General features: G+C 34.4%; 1 protein-coding gene across 18 annotated transcripts in view; it reads right to left on the minus strand.

Moving 5' to 3' along the window:
• LOC118281929 (zinc finger protein 628) overlaps window positions 1-21052 on the minus strand; it is a 126669-nt gene that overhangs the window by 60497 nt on the left and 45120 nt on the right. For 2 of the 18 annotated variants that reach the window (XM_035602760.2, XM_035602748.2), the window contains exons 1-5: window positions 19125-19279; window positions 6605-7241; window positions 4495-4593; window positions 3563-3661; window positions 2880-2972 (exon numbers count right to left, since the gene is read on the minus strand). In XM_035602760.2, coding sequence (XP_035458653.1) covers window positions 2880-2972; window positions 3563-3661; window positions 4495-4593; window positions 6605-7144 — 831 coding nt within the window. In that variant the 5' untranslated portion in view covers window positions 7145-7241; window positions 19125-19279. Of the gene's footprint in view, window positions 1-2879; window positions 2973-3562; window positions 3662-4494; window positions 4594-6604; window positions 7242-7383; window positions 8182-19124; window positions 19280-21052 lie in introns of those variants that run through there. The other 16 variants (XM_035602750.2, XM_035602749.2, XM_050699386.1 and 13 more) reach the window with 15 other exon arrangements.

The following is a 21052-nucleotide window of genomic DNA, read 5'->3' on the forward strand; positions in this document are numbered from 1 at the left end:
TCATAATTACCGCTCCCTACCACCCTTGTTACAAGATGTTACAGTTAGGAGCGTTTAAAAAAAAACAATTTCATTATCTTTGCTTCTGTGATTTTTAAATGTTCATTCGGTTCGGCGTTCTTTCTTTCTTTTTTTGAAAAGTTTTAAAACGTAGGACATTTTTGTACGTTTGCGTAGACCGTGAACATTTTGTTAGTATATTACTATGTTAGCATTTAAAGGAAAGCACCGTAGTAGATGTCATGTGGCTCATGCATGAGAGTGCTGGTTCGAAACCTACCAACGGCAAGTACCAATGTGACTTTTTCCGAGTTATATGTACTTTATAAGACTATTAAGACACCACTGACAAACGGTGAAGGAAAACATGGTAAGGAAACCTGGGCTTATAATTTCTAATTATAAGTTTGAAATCGCCAACCCACATTGAGCAAGCGTGGTGATTAATGTTCAAATCTTGTGTGAGAAGAGGCTTTGGTCAGCAGTGGCCACTTATAGGCTGATGATGTACCTTAGCACGGTCAAAGGAGTATTCTAGTATAAGTAAAGTCACAGACGTAATTACCAATTTAAGGTGCGTCTCCTGGCACTATAAACAGATTTAGACTCAGTCTAGGCCAGTCTAGGACACTGTTTTCTACTCAGAAATCTATTCCTGTCTCAAACAAGATTAGAAATGTCCATGAAAATCTCCAACAGAAACAATGACATCTTCACATGTCAAACTGCACATTGCACAAAAAGTTAGCTAAAACTGCATTCATTCTTTTTCGGTGCCAATAAATTTAAGTCGGGATTCTAAAGAGTCCGTTCTAAAAACTCGAACACTCAACATACATCATTAAAAGCATTTTTAAAGCAATATTTATACTTAAAAGGGCCGCTAAACAAAAAGAGACGACTTAACCGAATTGATTTATACGTAAAACGTACCAACAAGAGTACAGTCGACGAGAAAATAAAGTAAAAACAAAAAAAAAAAAAAACATTAAACACATGTCGTAGTACGATACGACGGCGGACGTCAAAATCGTCTCAATTTTAAAACGAAAAACAATTGCGATTTGAATTTTAAATTCGCTCGGTCATTTTCGGTGGATTTTTTCGGAAAGCGGCGCTGTAATAAATCGAGACGCAATAACTATAAATTCATTGGAAATCGACATGCAAATGTTGAAGGATTTTTTTAGACAATGTGTATCTTATTTTTGTTTTGTTCCGTGAAAGGAATGGAGACGTTTTCGATATTGTTAAGTAATGAGTAGACTGTATTTATTTAGACGTGTTTGCTGTTTCTGTTATAATAAAAGATAAATAGTGTGACGTCTTGTCATGATTAAAATAATATCTATGAAATTAATGACTCGAGTTTGTTTTAGGTGTTGTAAAACAAACATTAGATTTGATATGAATATGAGCCTCTTGCATGGCTTGAAACTAGTCGAGTTAATCGTCAAAACATTACGTGAGTAAGCCGATAACATAATAATTAACATTAGATTTATTGTTGTTCTTGTGAAATAACCTACAATATGACGTAAGTTTCATCAATTATGCCTTACAAAAAATTTACAAAAATTACTAGTTGCTTAAACAATTGAACTAAGAACGACAAACTATTATGTCATAACTAGTTAAATAATCCTTTTTAACTTGGAATATCAAACGATTTTTTCCTAACAGGTTCAAAAAACCGACGTTTTCAAGTTAAACAATCCTGTTTTTCAACTCTACAGATTTCGTCGGCGCCGCCCGCAAAAGATCAAGTACTCATCGGAGTACAAAGAGTGCAGTTTTTATTTTGCCCGAGTGTACTTTTCCGTTTCGACCGACGTGGCGGGGCCTCTTTATTTTTTTCGAGCACCTGTGCTTTTTTGCATTATTTACTTGACTGTACTTTTTTAAAATGCACTGCTCTGCACCGTTTTTGTAACTGTTTTACGTAAAAAAGTGACTACGGACTTCATTCCGAATAATGTATGACTCTAGTTTGCGGAAAATAGGTTGTTTAAGTGAGGGTAGATTTAGTATAAAAATAAATAAAAGTGTTTTGTGCATGTTTAAAAAAGAAAAATGTTAGTTGATTTTTTTTTTGTTTATTGTCATTATGTCAGTATGTCTATTAGACATAGTTAAACTCCAATTTTCTACTAAGAAAATACCCTAAATAAAAATATGCATATAATAAGTATATCACATAATTCAATCCGATACCTCAATACGTATAAAAAGTGCAACAATAAAATGCAGATGTATAACATCCCGTAACAAGTACTTCCTGACTTATCATACGCCACCTTGTACGCAGATGGTTGCAGAAATTAAAAGTAAAAAAAAAAACAAAAATGGCGCTCGAATCTCGATTAAATAAATTGTTAACACGCCCGCGGCGTTTTATCGCAAGATTTTTTATCTTGAACGATTCTATGCGAAAACGCTTCCTTAGTAATGAATATGCAACATTTAGATTCAGCCTAGATACTTTATAGTGCCTGTTATAAAAAAAAAGAACGACCTACGCCACCCACTGCTTAGATCCACGATAAAACACTTTAAGTTCTAGATAAAAGTGTATTTATTGAGCCCTAGTGGGAATGTTTTATAAAAATTGACAACACACCTTAGAATTTAAAAATATAAAAATAGTTATTGGTAAAATAACCAATACCCAGTTTATTTTTTGAGAACACATATTGGCGACTGTGTATTACGCATTTTTTTAAACTAAAAATAAAAAACTAAAAAGTGAATTTTTAGTTCGAAAATTGAAATTAAATAAAAAGTGAAATTTTAGTTCGAAAATTTGAATTGAATAAAAAATGGCGCCGCAAATACACGGTCGCGTCTATGCGTCCCCTTCGTTTGGAAGATAACAATACACATTGAAACAGATGCCAACTCACTCGCTGAAGTGTCGACCAGCACTCCTCGAGAGTTCTCTCACTGATAGTCTGCCCTGACCGCGCTTGTTGCTGTAGAAAAAAAAAAACAAAGAATAAAATATGTATATGTAGCTATAACTCACACAAACAAAATTAGGCTAAGCAATTAAAAAAATATTGTATAAAAATAAAAATGTGTTTTTAATTTGGAAAGAGCTTTTTTTAGTTTAGTTTCAGTGTTAAATAAGAAATATAAATAAAATGTGTTATATTTGAAATTAGAATAAGAATGTGATATTTAATTAGTATAGAGATAGAAAGATACAGTAAAAATAATAAAGGTAGAAATAGCTAGTGTAATAAAATAAATAAAATAGAAAAAATAAAGTTCACAAATTGAGAAAACTCTACTATGAAAACTCGTTCAGTTAAATTATAATTCACAATAAAAAGTATCTGCTCAAATAAGTGAAATAAGTGAAAGGTACTCTTCATAAAACAAAGCATTAAAACGTGCTTTATTATTAAAAGAGCATTAAATTAAATTAATATTCATATTTTTGAAATGTAAGACGAATTTGAAACTTTTATCTTTTTTTTAGTTTTGAATATTTAGTTTTAGTATTGAGTTTTTATAGTATAGTGGTAGAAGAATGGAGAGAAAGAAAAACAATAATTACATCGATATTCAGGCTATTCAGGACATTTACCAGAGCGAAGGGTAACATGGCGTTGCGATCCCCGAGCGGTGTTTCTCCTGTTGGTGATTGCTGTTGTGGCTGCATGCGCAAATAGACAAAATATAATTTTAGTTTTATATTTTAAATTAAGTTTAAAAAATCAACATTAACTAAAATGTGAAAATTTTATAAATAAAAATGTGATTTTTATTTTTCATTTTCGAATATTTGAATTTGGAATTGTGTTATTCGAAAATAAAAATAAAATACGCTAACGTGCCAGTTGAGATGAGAAGTTTTAATCAAATGGTTATGATTCCAAATATGAATTGAAAGCAACATAAAATATAAATGGAACATTTAATGTTATTGCACCATCAAAGAAACATAGCAATGTTAAAAACAAGCAATTAAAAAGTTAGAAATTGAACCCATGACTTATATTAGTAAAAAAAGAAAATAACACTTACCCTAGACTAGGGTTGTTACCAAAATCTACACAACACTTCGTGCACATGCTGTTAAAACGGTTAAAACAACGAAAAATTAAACAAAAAACCGCTACTTTGAAAACCGTTACTAGTAAAGCTCAGTGTCCACTGTCCCCGGAATAATTAAAACGATTACAAACCCTATAATTAGTGTAATAAGATCCATATTTACGTGATTACTGTAATCGTGATCGTTAATACTGTTACTTAATAATTGAGATTTGTTTTGTTATTCCAATCATGCAAAATGGTTTTTAGTATTTTATTATTTTAGTAACCAGTGGACAAAGTCTTCTAGACAAAATAAAAAAACAAGCGCAACATAAAAAAGTCACATAATAGCGCTAAAATAACTAAAATGTGTTTCTGTTAAAACTAAAAATAAAATCACAAAAATAAAAATGGACAGACACGAACATTTAGAGTTAAAAATGTATTTACATCGATATTATTGAGGGTTGATAGTAAATTTACCAGCGCAAATGGTACGAGTGACCGCTCGCTCATCGTGGAGTCGGCTGAAGGTGACTGTTGTTGCTGCTTACAATCCCAAGGAAAGCGTGAAAAAAGATACATTGCTCAGTCAATTTATTGGCGAAAAATTAACACTCATATTTGCGATTAAAATTTTAGTTTTCATATTTTAGTTTGACGTAATTCCGTTGTCGTTGTTCCATTTTCTATTTAAATTATGTTATTTTATACGTTGTTTTATACGATTTAGGAAATGTATATGTATTTAAAACTTCTGTTATAGGTATTTAGAATTTAGGTCAACCCGGAAATGGAGTTATTTACCTAATATATGATTTTTTCTGTTTTATTTCAAAATATTTTTGCATTAGGCATAAAAAACGTACTCACGCTCAATTTTCACGAAGAATAAAAACAGAAAATCATAAACCGTGACATACTTTTGAAGAAGGCAAAAAAACAATCAAATTCATTATTTTGATAACAAACCCTTGACGCGACAATAAAAATATTAATAAATCAAATTTTAATTAACTATTCTCTTAAAAAAAAAAACTAAACCACAAAAGCGCAAAGCGACGAACCGTTAAATCTCAATTTACGAAAAAAAAGTCTATGAATGCGAAACACGAATCTCGCCAAACCGGTTTCGTTATTCAAACAGAAATTTTCGAAAACGGAAAAAAAGATTTGGAAACAAATAACTGTCAACACCCCTTCAGTGAAACAAAGGAGAGAAAAAAAAATTAAAAAATAAAAATGATCGCGTCCCTAATCCTGTGCCGTGGGAATCGCAAGGTGAAACGTATCTAAAACTAATTTAAAATGTAATATTCTTTCGTCTGTCTGTTGTTTTCAAATTTCGAATTAAGAAAGTTATTACTATTTTCCCCTTTTTTGTTTTTTACTTTTTATTGTAGCGGTAGGTAGTATTAAGATTTTCTTTTTTTGAAATAGCATTTATAGAGTTGCGTGTTTTGAATTTTAGAAAATGGAACGAACGGTTTTGTGTGCGAAATTATACAATTCAATGCGGAAAATGGATTTAGAATTTTGTTTTAAAGAAATGTAATATTTTCATTTAGGAATAAACTTTAATATTTTTAGATAGTCATACAAGGAGTTCTATAGAATATTACATAGGTATAAAATTTTTAAGACACTCCAAATAGCACCCGCTCAATTTTGTTTTCTTTCTTTAACATCGGCTTAACCAATTTCGAAAAACGAATAATCTCTATACGGCCAGTCCCAAATTCAAATATACGTTATTGTCACAAAAACATCACGGAACGGGACATCAAACAGAATCAAACCATATGCCCAAAACAAACAAATGTTGTTGAGGAATAAAGAAAAAAATGTAATCGACATTGCCGACAAGTTGATCACAGGTAATAATAGAATTATCACAGATTATTGTTATTTACATATCCATTGTAATACCGGATGCGACATAAGGACACAAAAACGTTTTTAATAATAACTTTGACGAAGGACCTTAACCCTTTCTTGGGTTTAACAAAGCTTTACAATATGTTGCCTTGGCTTCTTTCTTTTTTTTTGAATTTTATAAGGAAGGGATCATTCAAATTTGGAACGGGTTTCACCTCGGAGTAATCTGAGGTCAGTTGATCAAGAATGTTTGAAGAAGATAGACGTGATATTTATAGTATTTTCGAATTTAAATAAACGAGTATTTGTTTACATTCGTCCGTGAATATGTGACGTTGTGAAATATTTTACATTAACGTGACTGTGCTAAACGTTTCAGTGAAAACATTGGTGGCAACTTCAGGTAAAGTTTCACGGTTGTCTTGCCGACGGTGTGAAAAGTATACGCGAAAAATACGGAAAGTTTTTTTCTATTTTCTTTTTAGAATTTCTAAACCGTTTTAGATTCTAAACACTAAACGTTTTCTAATCACTTTTAGGATTTTTGAAGAAGTTAATCGTCACTGATATTTATGTTTCTTGTCCGTAATTTTAGAAAATCCTAATTATTTTAGAAATTATTAGATGATTTTTTCTAACACTAAACACGACCTAAAATTATGTAGAATGTTCAAAAACTCACCTGGATTTCATTCACCAGCTTCTCCGTCATAATCTTGTGATCAGGTGTTGCTGGCGGCTGAGGAGTCGGAGGAGCCGGCCCTGGCTGGCTGTGGCCCTCCCCCAGCTGGTCCTGGCTGGGAGAGCCTGGCCGGCTTCTGTTCCAGAAGTCCTGCATCTTGAACTGCCTCTGTGCCTCAGCCGCCTGCTGCAGCGTTGGTATGTGGAGAGATAGAGGGGCAGCGCGGAGGTCCAGCGCGCTGCCTCCAGCGGAAGCCTCGTTGTTCCCTTCGGCGGCTGTCATCTTGAAGGAGTTCTGAAGCCAGCTCGCTACGAAGTTGTCCTCCTCCTTGGGAGGATCCAGCAGTCTAGGGAACGGCGGCGCGGCGCTCGGCTCAAACGCGCCCTCGCCGCCGACCTGCTCGCCTTCCTCAGCTATTTTTGGTACTTTAGCCTCCCTCGGTGAGCCCTCCTCTACCGCTTCCGTCTTCCGATACTCATGGAGGTCCCTGTACCTCTCCTGCAGCGCTAGGGATATGTTTTCATTGAAGTATTTCAACATTAATTCCAGTTTCGGACGTATCGTCACAACGAGGACATGCGATCGCTCGCGGTTCTTTTATTTACACTCTTTTCGTACTCCGACGATGTCTTCGGATCTGCAATACAACAATCTTTTTTAGCGCGGCGCGTCCGAAAAATATTTACGCAAAAAGTTATCGCGGTTTAAAATTTATTTAATTTTTCGCGGCCTAGTCACCCCCGGAAAAGCGCAAGTCCCGTGGAAAGCGGAAACGAGACCTTCTTGAGACGCGGGCGGACGACGACTAACTTCTTGGTGGAAAACTTGAGCGTCGCGACGCTTTCTTGCGGGGTGGGGCGGACGCGCGCGCCAGGCGAAGACGCCGGTCCAACTAGCAAGACGCGGCGCCGCCCCCGCCGCCTTAGACGTAGCCAAGAACATCCCCACCGACGCCGGGCGCACGCGCCCCGCGTTTTTTCCGCGGAAAAATGCGTCCGGTCAAGGAAAAGACGGCGCGGCCGGCGGCGAGCGGCCGCCGTGTGACCGCGCGCCTCGCCCCGCGCGCCTCGCCTCGGACACACTCGGACACAATTTCCCCAAAAACGCATGACGGACCACTCGGACTACGGCCGAAATAAGAACTATTAAAAAGGGCGCTAAGGACGCCGCAGGGTGGTCGCCCCTCTCGCTCGCCCGACCCCGAGCCTATCCCACCCTTGCATGTTAGAACGGGACAAGTAGAGCTCCCCATTTTTTTCTAAGCCGCTATTAGTGAGGGAGGAAATGAAAAAGAATGGGTTTCTTTGTGATTTTTTCTTAATGACGTCTGTCTCGCTCGCACTTAGGGGGTTGGTATATCGCTGTTTCGCGTAGAGTTTTTAAGCATTTCTTTTCGCGACGCCTCTTTTACTATTATGTTATTTTTTTTCTATATTCAGGCGGGGCTTAGGTTATGGGGTTTTAGCCAACGATATTTTTGTGAGAGTTAACTTTTTCCTGTTTTACCTAAAGTTGAGGAAATGGATTGCGGAAGTTATGTTTTTGAGGTTTCTTTACATATTTCTTTACTTTTATTGGGAGAAAAGTTAGATTGAAAACTAAAGTATACTTATATTAATATATTTAACGTTATTTTCAGGTACTTTTGTTAGTTTTGTGGAAGAATTGATAAACAGAATACTATGTCTTACAAAAGTTGAGTCTAAGAAAACAGAGTCTCGTGTCTCAGTAGGGCGCTGTGTTCGCGCCCCTCTGAGAGTTTTCCTTCGCGAAAATCTCACTTCGCTACCCCACGACAGATGGCGTAACCCATTAGGAAAATTGTCTTTGCCACGCTTTTTAACTAAAATTTAATCATGTGTGCTTCTAAAATTCATAATTAATTTTATTTATGAAATAATTTGTGTAGTATTTTTAATTGTGTGTTTGGATATTGACATTGTTTTATATTTTAAACATTTTCTTTTACGAAGTAGCACAGTGCTGCCTAATCTGAATAGTTTTGAATCTAAATTCTAGGAATTAGAAGTTTTATCATAGAATTACTATTTAACATGACTTTTGTTAGTATCTAATGGATTCAATTCTATTTTGTTATGTTTTATATAATAGACGTTCAAAATATTACTTTAATTTTATATTGTAATTAACATCGTATAAGATTTTCAATAGTAATCTAAGCTTAAGTTACTTAAAGTTTACTTACTAATTTAATATTTTTATTAGAACGAATTTAATTTTAAGGTATTTATTAATTTTCATAAGATATTTTTAGTTTTTCCTAAGATTAGACTAGTTTCGTAAGCTAGGTAACTAATGTTTTCTTTTAGACATAATAGAGGGCGTTATGATTTAGTTGTCATAGATTTATGAACTGAAATACGTTTACACCTCACACAAACACAACCGCATTTCAAATAAACTTTTATTTTAAACTAAAATTCGATTCCAGAAATAAAAACAAAAAATCCATTCCACAAAAATCAAAATGAAGTAATATTCAATTTTAGCTAACTTCTAATGAAAATGAGGTTCTCAAATGAACTTGTATGTATTTTGTTGTATCTAACCAATTTTGATGCAGTCTTCAGTATAGTATTTTTTAGACTTAGGAAAAGGGTTATAAGTATATTAACCGACTTAAAAAATGGAGGTTCACTTTAACTTTCTAAGGCAGTTCCCATTTTTATTTAATAAATTGTTTCATTATTTGACAAATATATCTGTCAACTGTCATACTACCTACCAATGATTTTTTCATCACCACTCCCTTGTTACCTCCCGCCTTACTTCAACTTATCATTAGCAAGTATAAATTGCTATAACGATATAATGGGCAGGAGGGGCATGCATGGGAGTGACTATATTACGGTCTATGAACACGTAGGTATTTCAAATGGACTTAGAAAAATGGCATGTATTGTGTTTTCAAGGTGAGGCAATTAGCAAAGCGGTTGTGTTGATACTCAGGTATTTAGCGAGGTAAAATAAGTATTTAAATTGTTGTTTTAGACTAGACAGATGAGGTGTTATTTTTGAAATAGCAAAAGTGAAAAAAATGATTTTGTTTTATTTTTTTAGTTTAAAATAAAAAATGTTTCTCGTTTTTAAGAAATAAGTTTTAGTTTTTAGAGTTATGAAGTCGAGTTCTTGAGAAATTATTTTTTGTAAAAGTTAAGAATGTAGTTTTAAATTGGATTTCGTGAGATATTAATAATCTATTTTTGTACGTGTTGTTTACAATTGAAAATAAAAAATATATATTTTATTACACTTATCATGGTTGTTTTATTTTTTGTACAATATTTTAAATGTCCTTACATAGTATTGAAATCAATCAAAAGTTTTTAAAATGAAATAGACAAAACCCTTACCATTTCATAGACGAGTAGACTTGTGTAGGAGGGTTGAGATTCTTAGCAACGGAGGGTTGAAATATTGACCGATAGATGGCGAAACTTGTACCTCTCTGAAAGATTTCAATCTAAAGATTAGATAATTTCGCCTTTTAATGCAAAAATTAATTGCAATATTATTATTTTTCGAACTTTATAAAGCATACTTTATTGGAATATTGCTTTTACAGCATTTTTTTTGAGGGGGAAAGTCATCCTGTTACTTCTCCAACCTAGGGTAGAGGCGAAAGGGAGTGTTAGACTCTTACAGACTAGAAACTAGCCTGTTCCTACATTTGTTTTTCGAGCTGGAGTAGAATTTTTCCATTGAGATTGTTAAAGGATCTGGGACGTTTGGAAAGTGAGTCAGAGCCCGAAGGCAAGAGAGCGTTGAACAATTTTTCTACACTATTTGTAAATGAAATGGGACATCAGCATATTCCTATAGCTATGCACTCAAGGACAGTCCTCGGCTGATGCAGAACTATTGTCAAATGTGGTACATAAAATAATAAAATAATATTATTATGGTTACTTATGGAAGGGTAACTATGAAAATTCTATAGCACATGCGCCTACCAATACTTATTGATTCTTATTTAGTAGAAACTAGGTAGATTTTTTTCAAAAATATTGCATAATATATTTTATTAGATAATCTAATCTTACCATTTTCCTAAATGAACTCCAGACGTTACCGCCGTGGGATTTGGAGGCGAAGGTGCTGCGCGCGTCTTCTGTTTGCGCGCCGACGCGCGTCGCCGGGGCGAAACTCCACTGAGCGCCAGATTAGTGCGTGGCGGGACGAGCTCCGGCGCGATCTCATGGCGGAATGGCAGCAACGACTGTCCAATACTGGGCTCGCTGTCATTGCAGCGATAATGAGGAGTGGCTTGAGAGACGCCATCCTCACCTACCGCCTGATGCAGGTGCTACCGGACATGGAAGTTTCGGTAGGTTCCTGTTTCTGATTGGGCGGGAGGAAACGCCCGGGTGTCATCACTGCGAGGAAAATGGAACATACGGTGGCGCTGTGCCCTGCATATGAGCACCGCCGTGTCCTATGTAGTCGGCGACGGCGATCTCTCGCGTCCGGCATGGTACAAGCCATGGTGCGGAGCGAGGGGGACTATGCCGTCTCCTCCTTCTGCGAAGCAGTCATTAGCTAAGGAGGAGGCGGGGCGCGTGAGAGAACAAACCTCCTCACGCCCCAGCCGTCGCGAGAACACTCCGGGCGTAGGGGATTCAAGACGATCTCCGGCCACCGTAAGTGCGGGCATACGGCGAGCAATTAGCTCGCCGCCCGAACAGATACCCGTGCGTGCGGCGCGTCGCGTTCCGCGCGCGCCTCAAAGAGCCATCAGACCACCACAGATAGTAGGGCTGATGCCTGATCCGGAGCTGCGGACTACCTAGCGGGTTTAAGCTTGAAAAGCAGGAGAAGGAACGGGGTGGTTTTTAGTCAGTAAGAGTCTGACACTCTCGCCTCGCCCAAGGCGAGAAAAGTCATTGGATGATTTTCCCCCTCAAAATAAAAAAAAAAAAGAAGCACACACGTTACAGAACAATACTTTAACACCACCGTCTCTAACGGACAGACAGACAGGCGATCGTAATAATAATATCGAATTATACAATGAATCGAACGGGCCGCTCGGTTGACCCTACGTTTTAGGGAGCGTTCTACAATGGAAGCGTTTTGAAGAAGTTGTGTTTTATTTTTGTAAGATAATGGAGATATTTATTTAGTAGTGGTATTTTAAGTCAAGGTCAAAAGTCAAGGTCAAAGTCAAAAGTGAATGTCAAATATGTTTTTTAACCTGTCATTTATTGTACTTATAACCATTTGAATAAATATGTAATTGTAATATTGTAATAAATAATCAATTATTGTGGGGAGATCTGACCTTCTCGGGCTTGAATAAATATATATAATAAATTATAAAATAATGACTCTTATTTTTTCATAATTAAAAAGAAGGAAAATTGCACTGATTTAGATACATCAGTTAAATCGCTAAGTTGAGTCTAAGAAAGCCAACATCGTATAAATGCACCCAAAAATTTTGAATAGAAAAAAACTGTACTGATCACAGTGCCATCATTGAATCCAAGACCGTATATTACACAGTCACACCAACAACCATTTAACCAGAAACACATTAAATCATTCACTACTTTTACACTACAACAAAAATATATCTAACCGCCAATACCATCAAAAAGTACCAACCTATAAAACATAGTACCCAATACCTATACAAAACGTACCTAACTAATTAACAAAACATTCACGCTAATAAAATAGAAAGGTGTAGCAGATCTATCACTGATAACGGACGGCTAGATTTATTCTCAACTAACTGACAGGTTAAAACGTAGCCTATCTTTATCTTTTAGTAGCTTGTAAAATATTTAGCTTATTTAGCTTAAGTGAGTGGCATTTTTAACTTGTGTGCTGGAGGAATGTAGACCTTATTGGGTGATGGTTTTATTGTGAGTTTAAGTAGTATGGATGTTTTTGAAATACTATTTTTGGGTGGACAATTTAATTGAATAGTACGTAGATTTTGTAGTGTGTTGAGAAGTAAAAATACTTAATTTTGAAACTGCAATAATAATAACAAATTATTCTACTAGTAGATTATGAGCTACTTCAACTTAAGAAGATTTACCATAATCTACTTTTTTTTATGAGTGGACAATCATCCAATGTCTTGTTTGAAGCGAAAAGGAGTATCAGACTCTTACTAACTAAAAACCACCCCGTTCAATATTTTACTCCTCTATTCGAACCAGAGCCCCGGTAACCCACTCGATAGTCGCGATAGTTCCTATTCTTGTTATGTGTATAGGAGATTGCAATAAAAAAAAAAACTAATTTATAAGAGAACGTTGCTGCCCGATATCTATCAAGTGTAAGGGATAGAAGAAGTGGTGACAAAATATATCATTTTAATTTGAAACAAATTATCCTTAAACTGTCCTTCAGTCATAACTTAACATCTCCACTCCACCTTACAATATTTTACTCAACAACCAACACAACATTATGAAACCACTGTAGAACGCACGCGACAGCTGTTCGCGATCATTGTTACTTTTATATTAACTTGCATAATTTCCGGCAGCCGTATCGCACATTACTATACTATACATACATATACAACATAACTAACTACACTATAAGTATATAAAGTTTACGATCATCGCTTGAGACGTACTTTTTTGTAGTACGATACTTTAGTTGAGACAAAATGTTTTGACTACATACTTTAATCTTGTCATAATAATGTATGTTTTGTTAAAATTTCTTTTGCTAAAATCTTAGGATAGTATATTTTTCCTAATAGATATGTAGGTATATAATTTTCGAAAAATGTTTTTTATTAACTTGCCAAAACCGCTGCAACTCCTGTAAGTCAGGATCTACAGTAGATACAACCATGAAAACACCGGAACACTGAAGTCCGGCGCGTCCCAAGGATATAAATATCTGTCTTGGATCTCGCAACGAAATAAATCAGAAGATAATATTAAAGAAGAAGAAAAAGAAAACGATATTTTTCACTTTGCGAAAAATTATTTTTAATTTTTGCAACCTCCGGCACATTTGCGTACCTACTCAACTACCGAATAACAGGTCTGGGTTCTAACTCGGAGACCCTGACATTACCTGATCTTTCTAAGCAAAGATTCTCCTCATGACTCAGGCCCTAAAAGTTAAAAAGGTTCATACTCACGTTTTTGAAAATATCAAAATTTAATGAAAGATTGACAATGTCAGGTGTTTCAATTCTCACAAAGAAAAAGTAATCATTTATCACGCTAGTTTTAATAAAAGGGTGGAGTAGGAATGTATCACTTTACTGTAATAAAAGTTGGTTTTATAAGTTGAAAATATCTTTTTAAAGAAATATCATAACATTAAGCCAGTTTTAGGTCGTAGGGATAAGCAAAGTTTAAAGTTTTTCAGTTTTTTTTAACGGGGAAAGTCATCCAATGACTTCTCCCGTCTTGGGCAAGGCGAGAGGTAGTATCAGACTCTTACTGACTAAAAAACCACCCTGTTCCTATTCCTGTGAGCTCTAGCAACCCCCTAGACAGTCGGTAGCTCCGGGTCGAAAGTTTAAAACAAAGTTCCGAAAACAAGTTTAAAAAAAACTTATGGAAAATTAGATAGTATACTAAGTACAGGATTCTAGCATTTGTGAAAAAGAATTGACCAGTAGATATTTACCATGCCTATTCACTTACAAAATTAAGAATCACAGGTTGTCGAGCGAAGAATCCAGAGTCACATTCTAGCCACACAAGTAAGACCGTTCATGAATAATCCTAAGCACGAACCACATACAAGGTCTAGATTATAATTCTAGATTCAATGACTATTTCTCATACCACCCCTCACAAACACCCATCCATGTCTAATTTAAACAATCTTTCTATCCGTTTACACATCACATTCTCACGAACTAGTATAAGCTGTACGAACCTCTTTTATCTCGCAATCTTGTCTATGCCGTTCCCATAGACAACAAAGAAAGACCCCCTATCGACCAAAAACAACCGGTTCCTTATTGTTTTTGAAAATAGAAACAAAAAAATGGCGTCATTATTAGTACCGTTGCTCACCTTTTGAATTTCGAACTTGATTTGCATAGATTTAAGGGTCAAATGGATTTTGTATGGTTTTTTTAGGGTTGATGAAAGACTTTTGAGTGTTGTGTTTCATCTCGTTTGAAGGGTTATGATATTTGTTAGGTTTTTTTCGAGGTCCTAGTGTTGGCAATGAAGTATGGGAGTTTGACAAGGTGTTACAGGGGTTTACTGGTTTTGATTTGACTGATATGGTCAAGTTTTTAATGTCGTTTGTGCATATTTTTTGCTGTTCAGATGTGTGAGATTGATTATAGTGTTCGTGAGTTTTGGTAATAATAAATACTGTATGATTTAGGGTGCTTAGTATCAGACTTCGTGCTATGAGTAAGAATGCCAAACTAAAAGTCAAAAAATAATCCAATAAAACGATGATTGTCAAACTTAGAGCCGATTTTTTCTAACACCAAATACATTATCAGAAATTGTTTTTTAATTTGTCCAACAATTTTTGCATACTTCCAATGTAAGTTGTGAATTTTAATTGCATTTTTTTTTTTTTGTAAAAACGTTGCCGCACACTAGGATTTTCTCCTGAAGTCGTGGGTGCGTATTACAAACATACAAGTTCACATACACATGACACCCAGACCCGAAACAACAATTTGTGGATCACAGAAAAGTTGCTCCGTAGCGTGAGACAACGTGCGCGGCAGCCAGTTGCCCAGCCACCGCACCAACCGTGCATGTCAAATTGCATTGTTACCCCGTTTTAGAAAAACATATAGCATATTATTACCTTATTAAAATTATAGACCACACTGTACACTATAGATGCATTAAAGTGATTTGATTTGATTTGACATAACAAATCATTATACAATGTTACGTTACCTACCTGTAACATCGATCCGAGACACATTAAAAATTGATACTAAAAATAGAAATTGGTTAGCATTGAAAGGGTTGCTCGAATTTTTCGTGTGGGGTCATAACGACCGCCCGCTCACGCACCGCGACCTATTTTTAATCATTTTTGGAAGAAAACGGTGAAGGGTTACGATTGGGTTGGATGGAGTAGGCTTCTTTTGTAGGTCGATTTATTTTTTATTTGGGTCAAAATATTGATTTGAAAAGGTCGAACTATTTTACTAAATCTGGTAGTGGTAACTAAATAATCGATTAGTTAATAAAATATAATAGATCTATAAGTAGGCAAGCAGTCTACCAGTTAATTATGAAATGATCAAGCTTCGATGAATTTAATCAGTACTAGGGGAGCGTGATAAAACCTAGAAAAAGTTGTTAATACATATAATTCTGTATCTATGACTATTTTCGAGTATTTTATAACTACTTGTGGAAATAGTCATCGTATTTTTGACTTTTCTCGCCTTGGGAAACAAATTAGTGTCGATGATATATCGATTACTGACCAATAACCAGGTTACTACCTGCTTTTTGAGCCGGAACCCCGGTAAACCTGCTAGTATTAGCTTCGCAGCTCCTAAACATTGATTCGTATTATTCAAGCACTATAATATTTTTGAGATTCTACTTTCAGATCAACTACATATTACATATTAAATAATTAAAAAACCCAAAAACGCCACCCGTTAAATAAACTAATTCAATCTTTAAACATGAAGCCATCTCCTCTCTGAACAATCACTAAAAACATTATTGATGGGAGTATTCCGTGACAACTGTACTACGAACAAAAGCGAGTATGTTTCTCTGTGTGTCTGTGTGTCTGTGTGATCGATAACTACGAAACGAAATGCGTAGTATACAAACAGAAGTTTGTATTTTTATTGAATATTTTATATGTATAGGTATATGAGTATGATTGAAATGGGTTTTATATTAATGGATAAGAAATATGACTATGTCATTTTATTATGACAGTGTCAGTTAAATGACAGGAAAATTTGAAAGGTTATGTCAATAGTCAATAGTTTTGTGGAAATTATATAGATAGTATGTCAATATTATTTATAATGTTATGACGTTAGATCTTAATATGTTATTTATTTTAAGTTTAATTTTAGTAAGTAAATGTATCGGAACGTCACGCCTTTTTATCAACGAAGGGGTAAACAGAGGTGTACATTACGGCACATAATGCCACTGTACAATTTACACTTACTTTTCATCATTTATATTATAAGTTACATGTAATGTAGGGTGAGTCTATTGCCATATTATTATATCGGACACAATTCCAGACACCGTGCTACTACTGAGAATGTTTTTGAGAAACAGAAAAATGCAATAGGTACTTTGTCCAATCCAGACCCCTTGCCCGGCAGTCACACTTTACGACCCATCGACCATCGAGGCAGTCAGTAAGTTAATGTTCCTAATACAATAAAACTGAGGCCATTTCTCGATTAAAAAGTCACCAATTTTATCATTTGAACAAACAAATGTCTACTTACTTCTACTTTTATTTATGAAAAAAGCTAAAGATTATCCTAAGTAAAATTTATTTCGTTAAAATGTTTTAAGCTCATAATTTTTTGAATGATTTTTTTTTACTATCCCACAAAAGCACCTAGTTATGTATTCCGAAAACCAAATAAATAATTACCAAACAGTGATAATTGAATGAAATTTCTCTAAGACGGAATTAATATCTATTTTAATCATTGCACGTGTTCGAATTGTTGAAGAAATGGGTTACTGCGATACCCTCTCTGCTTGTCACCTAGACATGTCGGTATTATGATTGGCATGTACCTAAGTTGATCTTTGATCTATGTGTGATAAGTCTTGGTTTCGATTATTGGGTTTTTCTGTATGGAATTTTTCTGTTATTGTCATTGTCTATCCCCTGTACCGCCTACCCCATTGGGTGAAAGGTCTGATGATATGTTTGAATGTATCTAATATATACATAATAGATATCGGTATGATAAGTACCTACGTAACTGCTGATCCCTTTAGAGTAAAGGACTAGCTTGATGTTATGTTATTCTATTTATAACGAAACGTACTTACTTCGTTTAAAAAAAATACAATTAGTAGATAAGTAAACTTTAAAATTATTTCGTCTATTATCCTTTAAGAAAAAAATTAAAAACAAACCAACCTGATCTTTCTTAACCAAAAGATAATTTAACTAAAATAAACAACACCTATTTTAAAACTTAAAAATCACGTGCCAGTCAACAATCATAAATTAAAAATTCATTCCGCTATAAAACTCTTATACCAACACTTCAACACGTTCTTAACAAAATTTCCTTATAAAAAAAAATAACCCGTTAACCAAATAAAGAAAAAGAAATAGGCAGGACACATAAAAAACCCCACCCCTCAAATCGACCGTTAAACAATTACAAAAGTATCAATCTATATTAAAAAAGAAAAAAAACCCTGAAACAAAAAAACCCAAAAAAAACGGCCTTGTCCAAACATAACATGTCAAATCCCATGTTTTTAAAACGGTAGCTCGAAAAAACCCCAAGTGTTAATCTTGCCACGTGTAAAAAAAAAAATAAAAAAAAACCCGCCCCTCCTATCGTTTCAACCAATAAAAAAGTCGAAAAAAAAGTTATAAACGGCGTTTAGAAAAAAAATGAGTTAATTGGTGGCGTGCGTGCCACCTTTTTTTTAAAGGGGTTTTACGCCCGTGGGGTGCATTTTTTGTGCCTATTATGTGTTTTATAGTCTGTGAAGTTGTCAAATTGTATTAGAATTATAATTTGTATGAGTTTAACACTGCATAATTTTGTTAATCATAGGTCCGGTTGTAAGGGTCGCTTTTTTATTGGAAGTCTATTATTTTATACACGTTTTGCTTTGAAAGAAAAATTGTGTTGTTTCATTTCAGATACATTTTTTGTAAAGACTCCGACCTCACTTTATGTATTTAATATGCTGTATTTATCACAATTACTACGTTTTAAATACTTCCTTTAGATATACAACACTTTTAAATTCAATAATGTTTCAATTAATTAATTATTATGCCATTCTTTTAATCGATACGCTTTATAAATTCGATGACCTTATACATATGTCACTAATAAAAGTTAATTAGACAATAATTAAGGAAAGCGACATCTATTGACGAGTGGACAAAACGTGATCGTTCTAATTAGATTTTAATTTCTAATTAAAAATATTTTTCACAAAATATCTTTGAATGACGTGTCATGACGTGTGCGCAGAGAATATCACAAAAATCAAACTTAAATTAAAAATAGACTTTTTTCAACTAATATCTATTTGCAATATAATATAGTTAAGATATTCCAATTAGAATTACACACAAATAGCTACACAATTTTTTTCAACATTTAATTTCGTATTTTTTTAACCTTAAAAAACCCTAATGGCGTAATAAAAACTTTCCGTAAAAACACGTTCCAAAACGCCACATTTTACTCACAAAACCGACTTTAGAAAACTCTAATAGCACACATTAAACCACAGAAAAAAGACCGCAAAAACTTTAAAGTAAAAAAGACAAAAAGGCAAAAAATTCAAAAAGTTATATAACAATGGAAAATTTTTACCTCTTTCGTGTGAAAAAACAACCGCCTCGCACAGCGTCAACTTATAAAATTTCCATTTAAAACGCAGAATTATTATCTTTTTTCTAACGAAAAAAATGCACTCGTCAACCATTCTTAAACACCACAAAAAGCACATCCCATTCACTCAATAATCAACCCAATTTCCGAAGGGTTAAAATTTAATTTCACTCGAATTTATTTCTGTTATAAGTCCTTTCGTTTCGAGTGCCATGTTCCTTGGTCTACTTTATAGGTTAGTGATGTGACTTTCTTACTTTAAGATCATAGTCTAGATTTTAGTCTAGTCTAGAGCTATGACTCAGGTTAAACGACATCTAGGAATTTCTTCAGTCGCATAAACTTTTGTGACTTTTCTAGGGCATGCTTTAAAAACAGTATGTAAAAGGTTTTTAAAGCAAGATCATTATTTTTATGAATACAAGTTTATTTGTCGTAGGATAATTACAATAACATTAGATTTTATATAAAATCTTGCTTGTTTTGCCCCGAATATTTTTCAATACCAAATATATTAAATAAATTATTATAACTATCTAACAATGTGGAATGTATGTTAAACGTGTCTCATTTTTTTCTATTTAGCGGTTTTTTTTTTCTATTTAATATACACCAGATAGATCGAACATGTCGAACCATTTATTATAATACTTCGAGTTGTCAAAGTTACATATTTATTGTCAGTTATTTTTTATTCAAGAATATGACTCGTTCACACAAAGGTACCGTACAGGTTTGATCAGAATTCAATTTAAAAAAAATCCTAACTACAGCGTAAAAGTAAAAGATATCTTTCCCTTACTATGAGCCAATGAAAAAATCTAATAATAATTTTTATGTGTATTTTAACTAACTAAAAAAGCAACGACATGCCATTCAACATAGCAATGTAGCCAGTCATTTGGCCACCCTACCCCACGACTCCAGAGCTGCGGACTGCCTCTCAGGCTCGAAAAACAGGAGTAGGCACAGGGTGATTGTCAATAAGAGACTGACACTCCCTCTCGCCTCGCCCAAGGCAAAAAAGTCATTGGATGATTTTTTCTCAAAAAAAAACTTACGACTCCGATAAAGATATTTTTTTCTACGCTTTAAGTTAATTTTATATTTCTTTTTATGTATTTCTGAGTTGTCAATATTTAATTTAGTAGAAATCAATAGAACATTTTTATTCATTCTTATACCTAAATAAAAACATTACCACATTTTAAAATACCCCCATTCTTATACCTAAATAAAAATATTTCCCCATTTTAAAATACCCCTATATCATTCAGTCAAAGACAAGATCACTAATTGTACTGATGTTAATCTTTTATTTCAACCAATTACGTTTTATTTTAATTTATTAGCTTTTTTATGGGCAGTCGTGAAATGGTCAGACCAATTGTTTTACTGGATCGAGACAAGTAAACAATGGGACAGAAAAAGTACTCTTTTATTGGTTGTTAATAAATGAAATGGGTACAATCATTTATTATTTACTTAGGGTTTTTTGGATAGTTGAGTTGTTTCATATACACATCTATGTAAAATGTGCCTAAAACTGTTTTTTTTTGAGTGGGGAAAATCATCCTATGACTTCTCCTGCCTTGGGCGAGGCGAGAAGGAGTGTCAGAGTCTTACTGACTAAAAACCACCCTGTTCCCCCCGTTTCTCCTGCTTTTCGAGCCGGAGCCCCGGTGAACCCGCTAGGTAATCCGCAGCTCTGGATTGCCTAAAACTGATATACGATATAAATAATCATGCATAAAAACCTCAAATATTAAGAAAAATCTATAATTAAACGATGCTTTAAATTTTCACAAAAGAAATGAATTTAGTCGATCGATTATACAGCGTTATAGTCGAACTCGATTCAGTTTGCAATTGCACATCACTCGACTGCACTAGTGTGCACGTTATCTCAA

This window comes from Spodoptera frugiperda, chromosome 16 (assembly GCF_023101765.2).
Source record: "Spodoptera frugiperda isolate SF20-4 chromosome 16, AGI-APGP_CSIRO_Sfru_2.0, whole genome shotgun sequence".
NCBI classification, from domain to species: Eukaryota; Metazoa; Arthropoda; class Insecta; order Lepidoptera; family Noctuidae; genus Spodoptera; species Spodoptera frugiperda.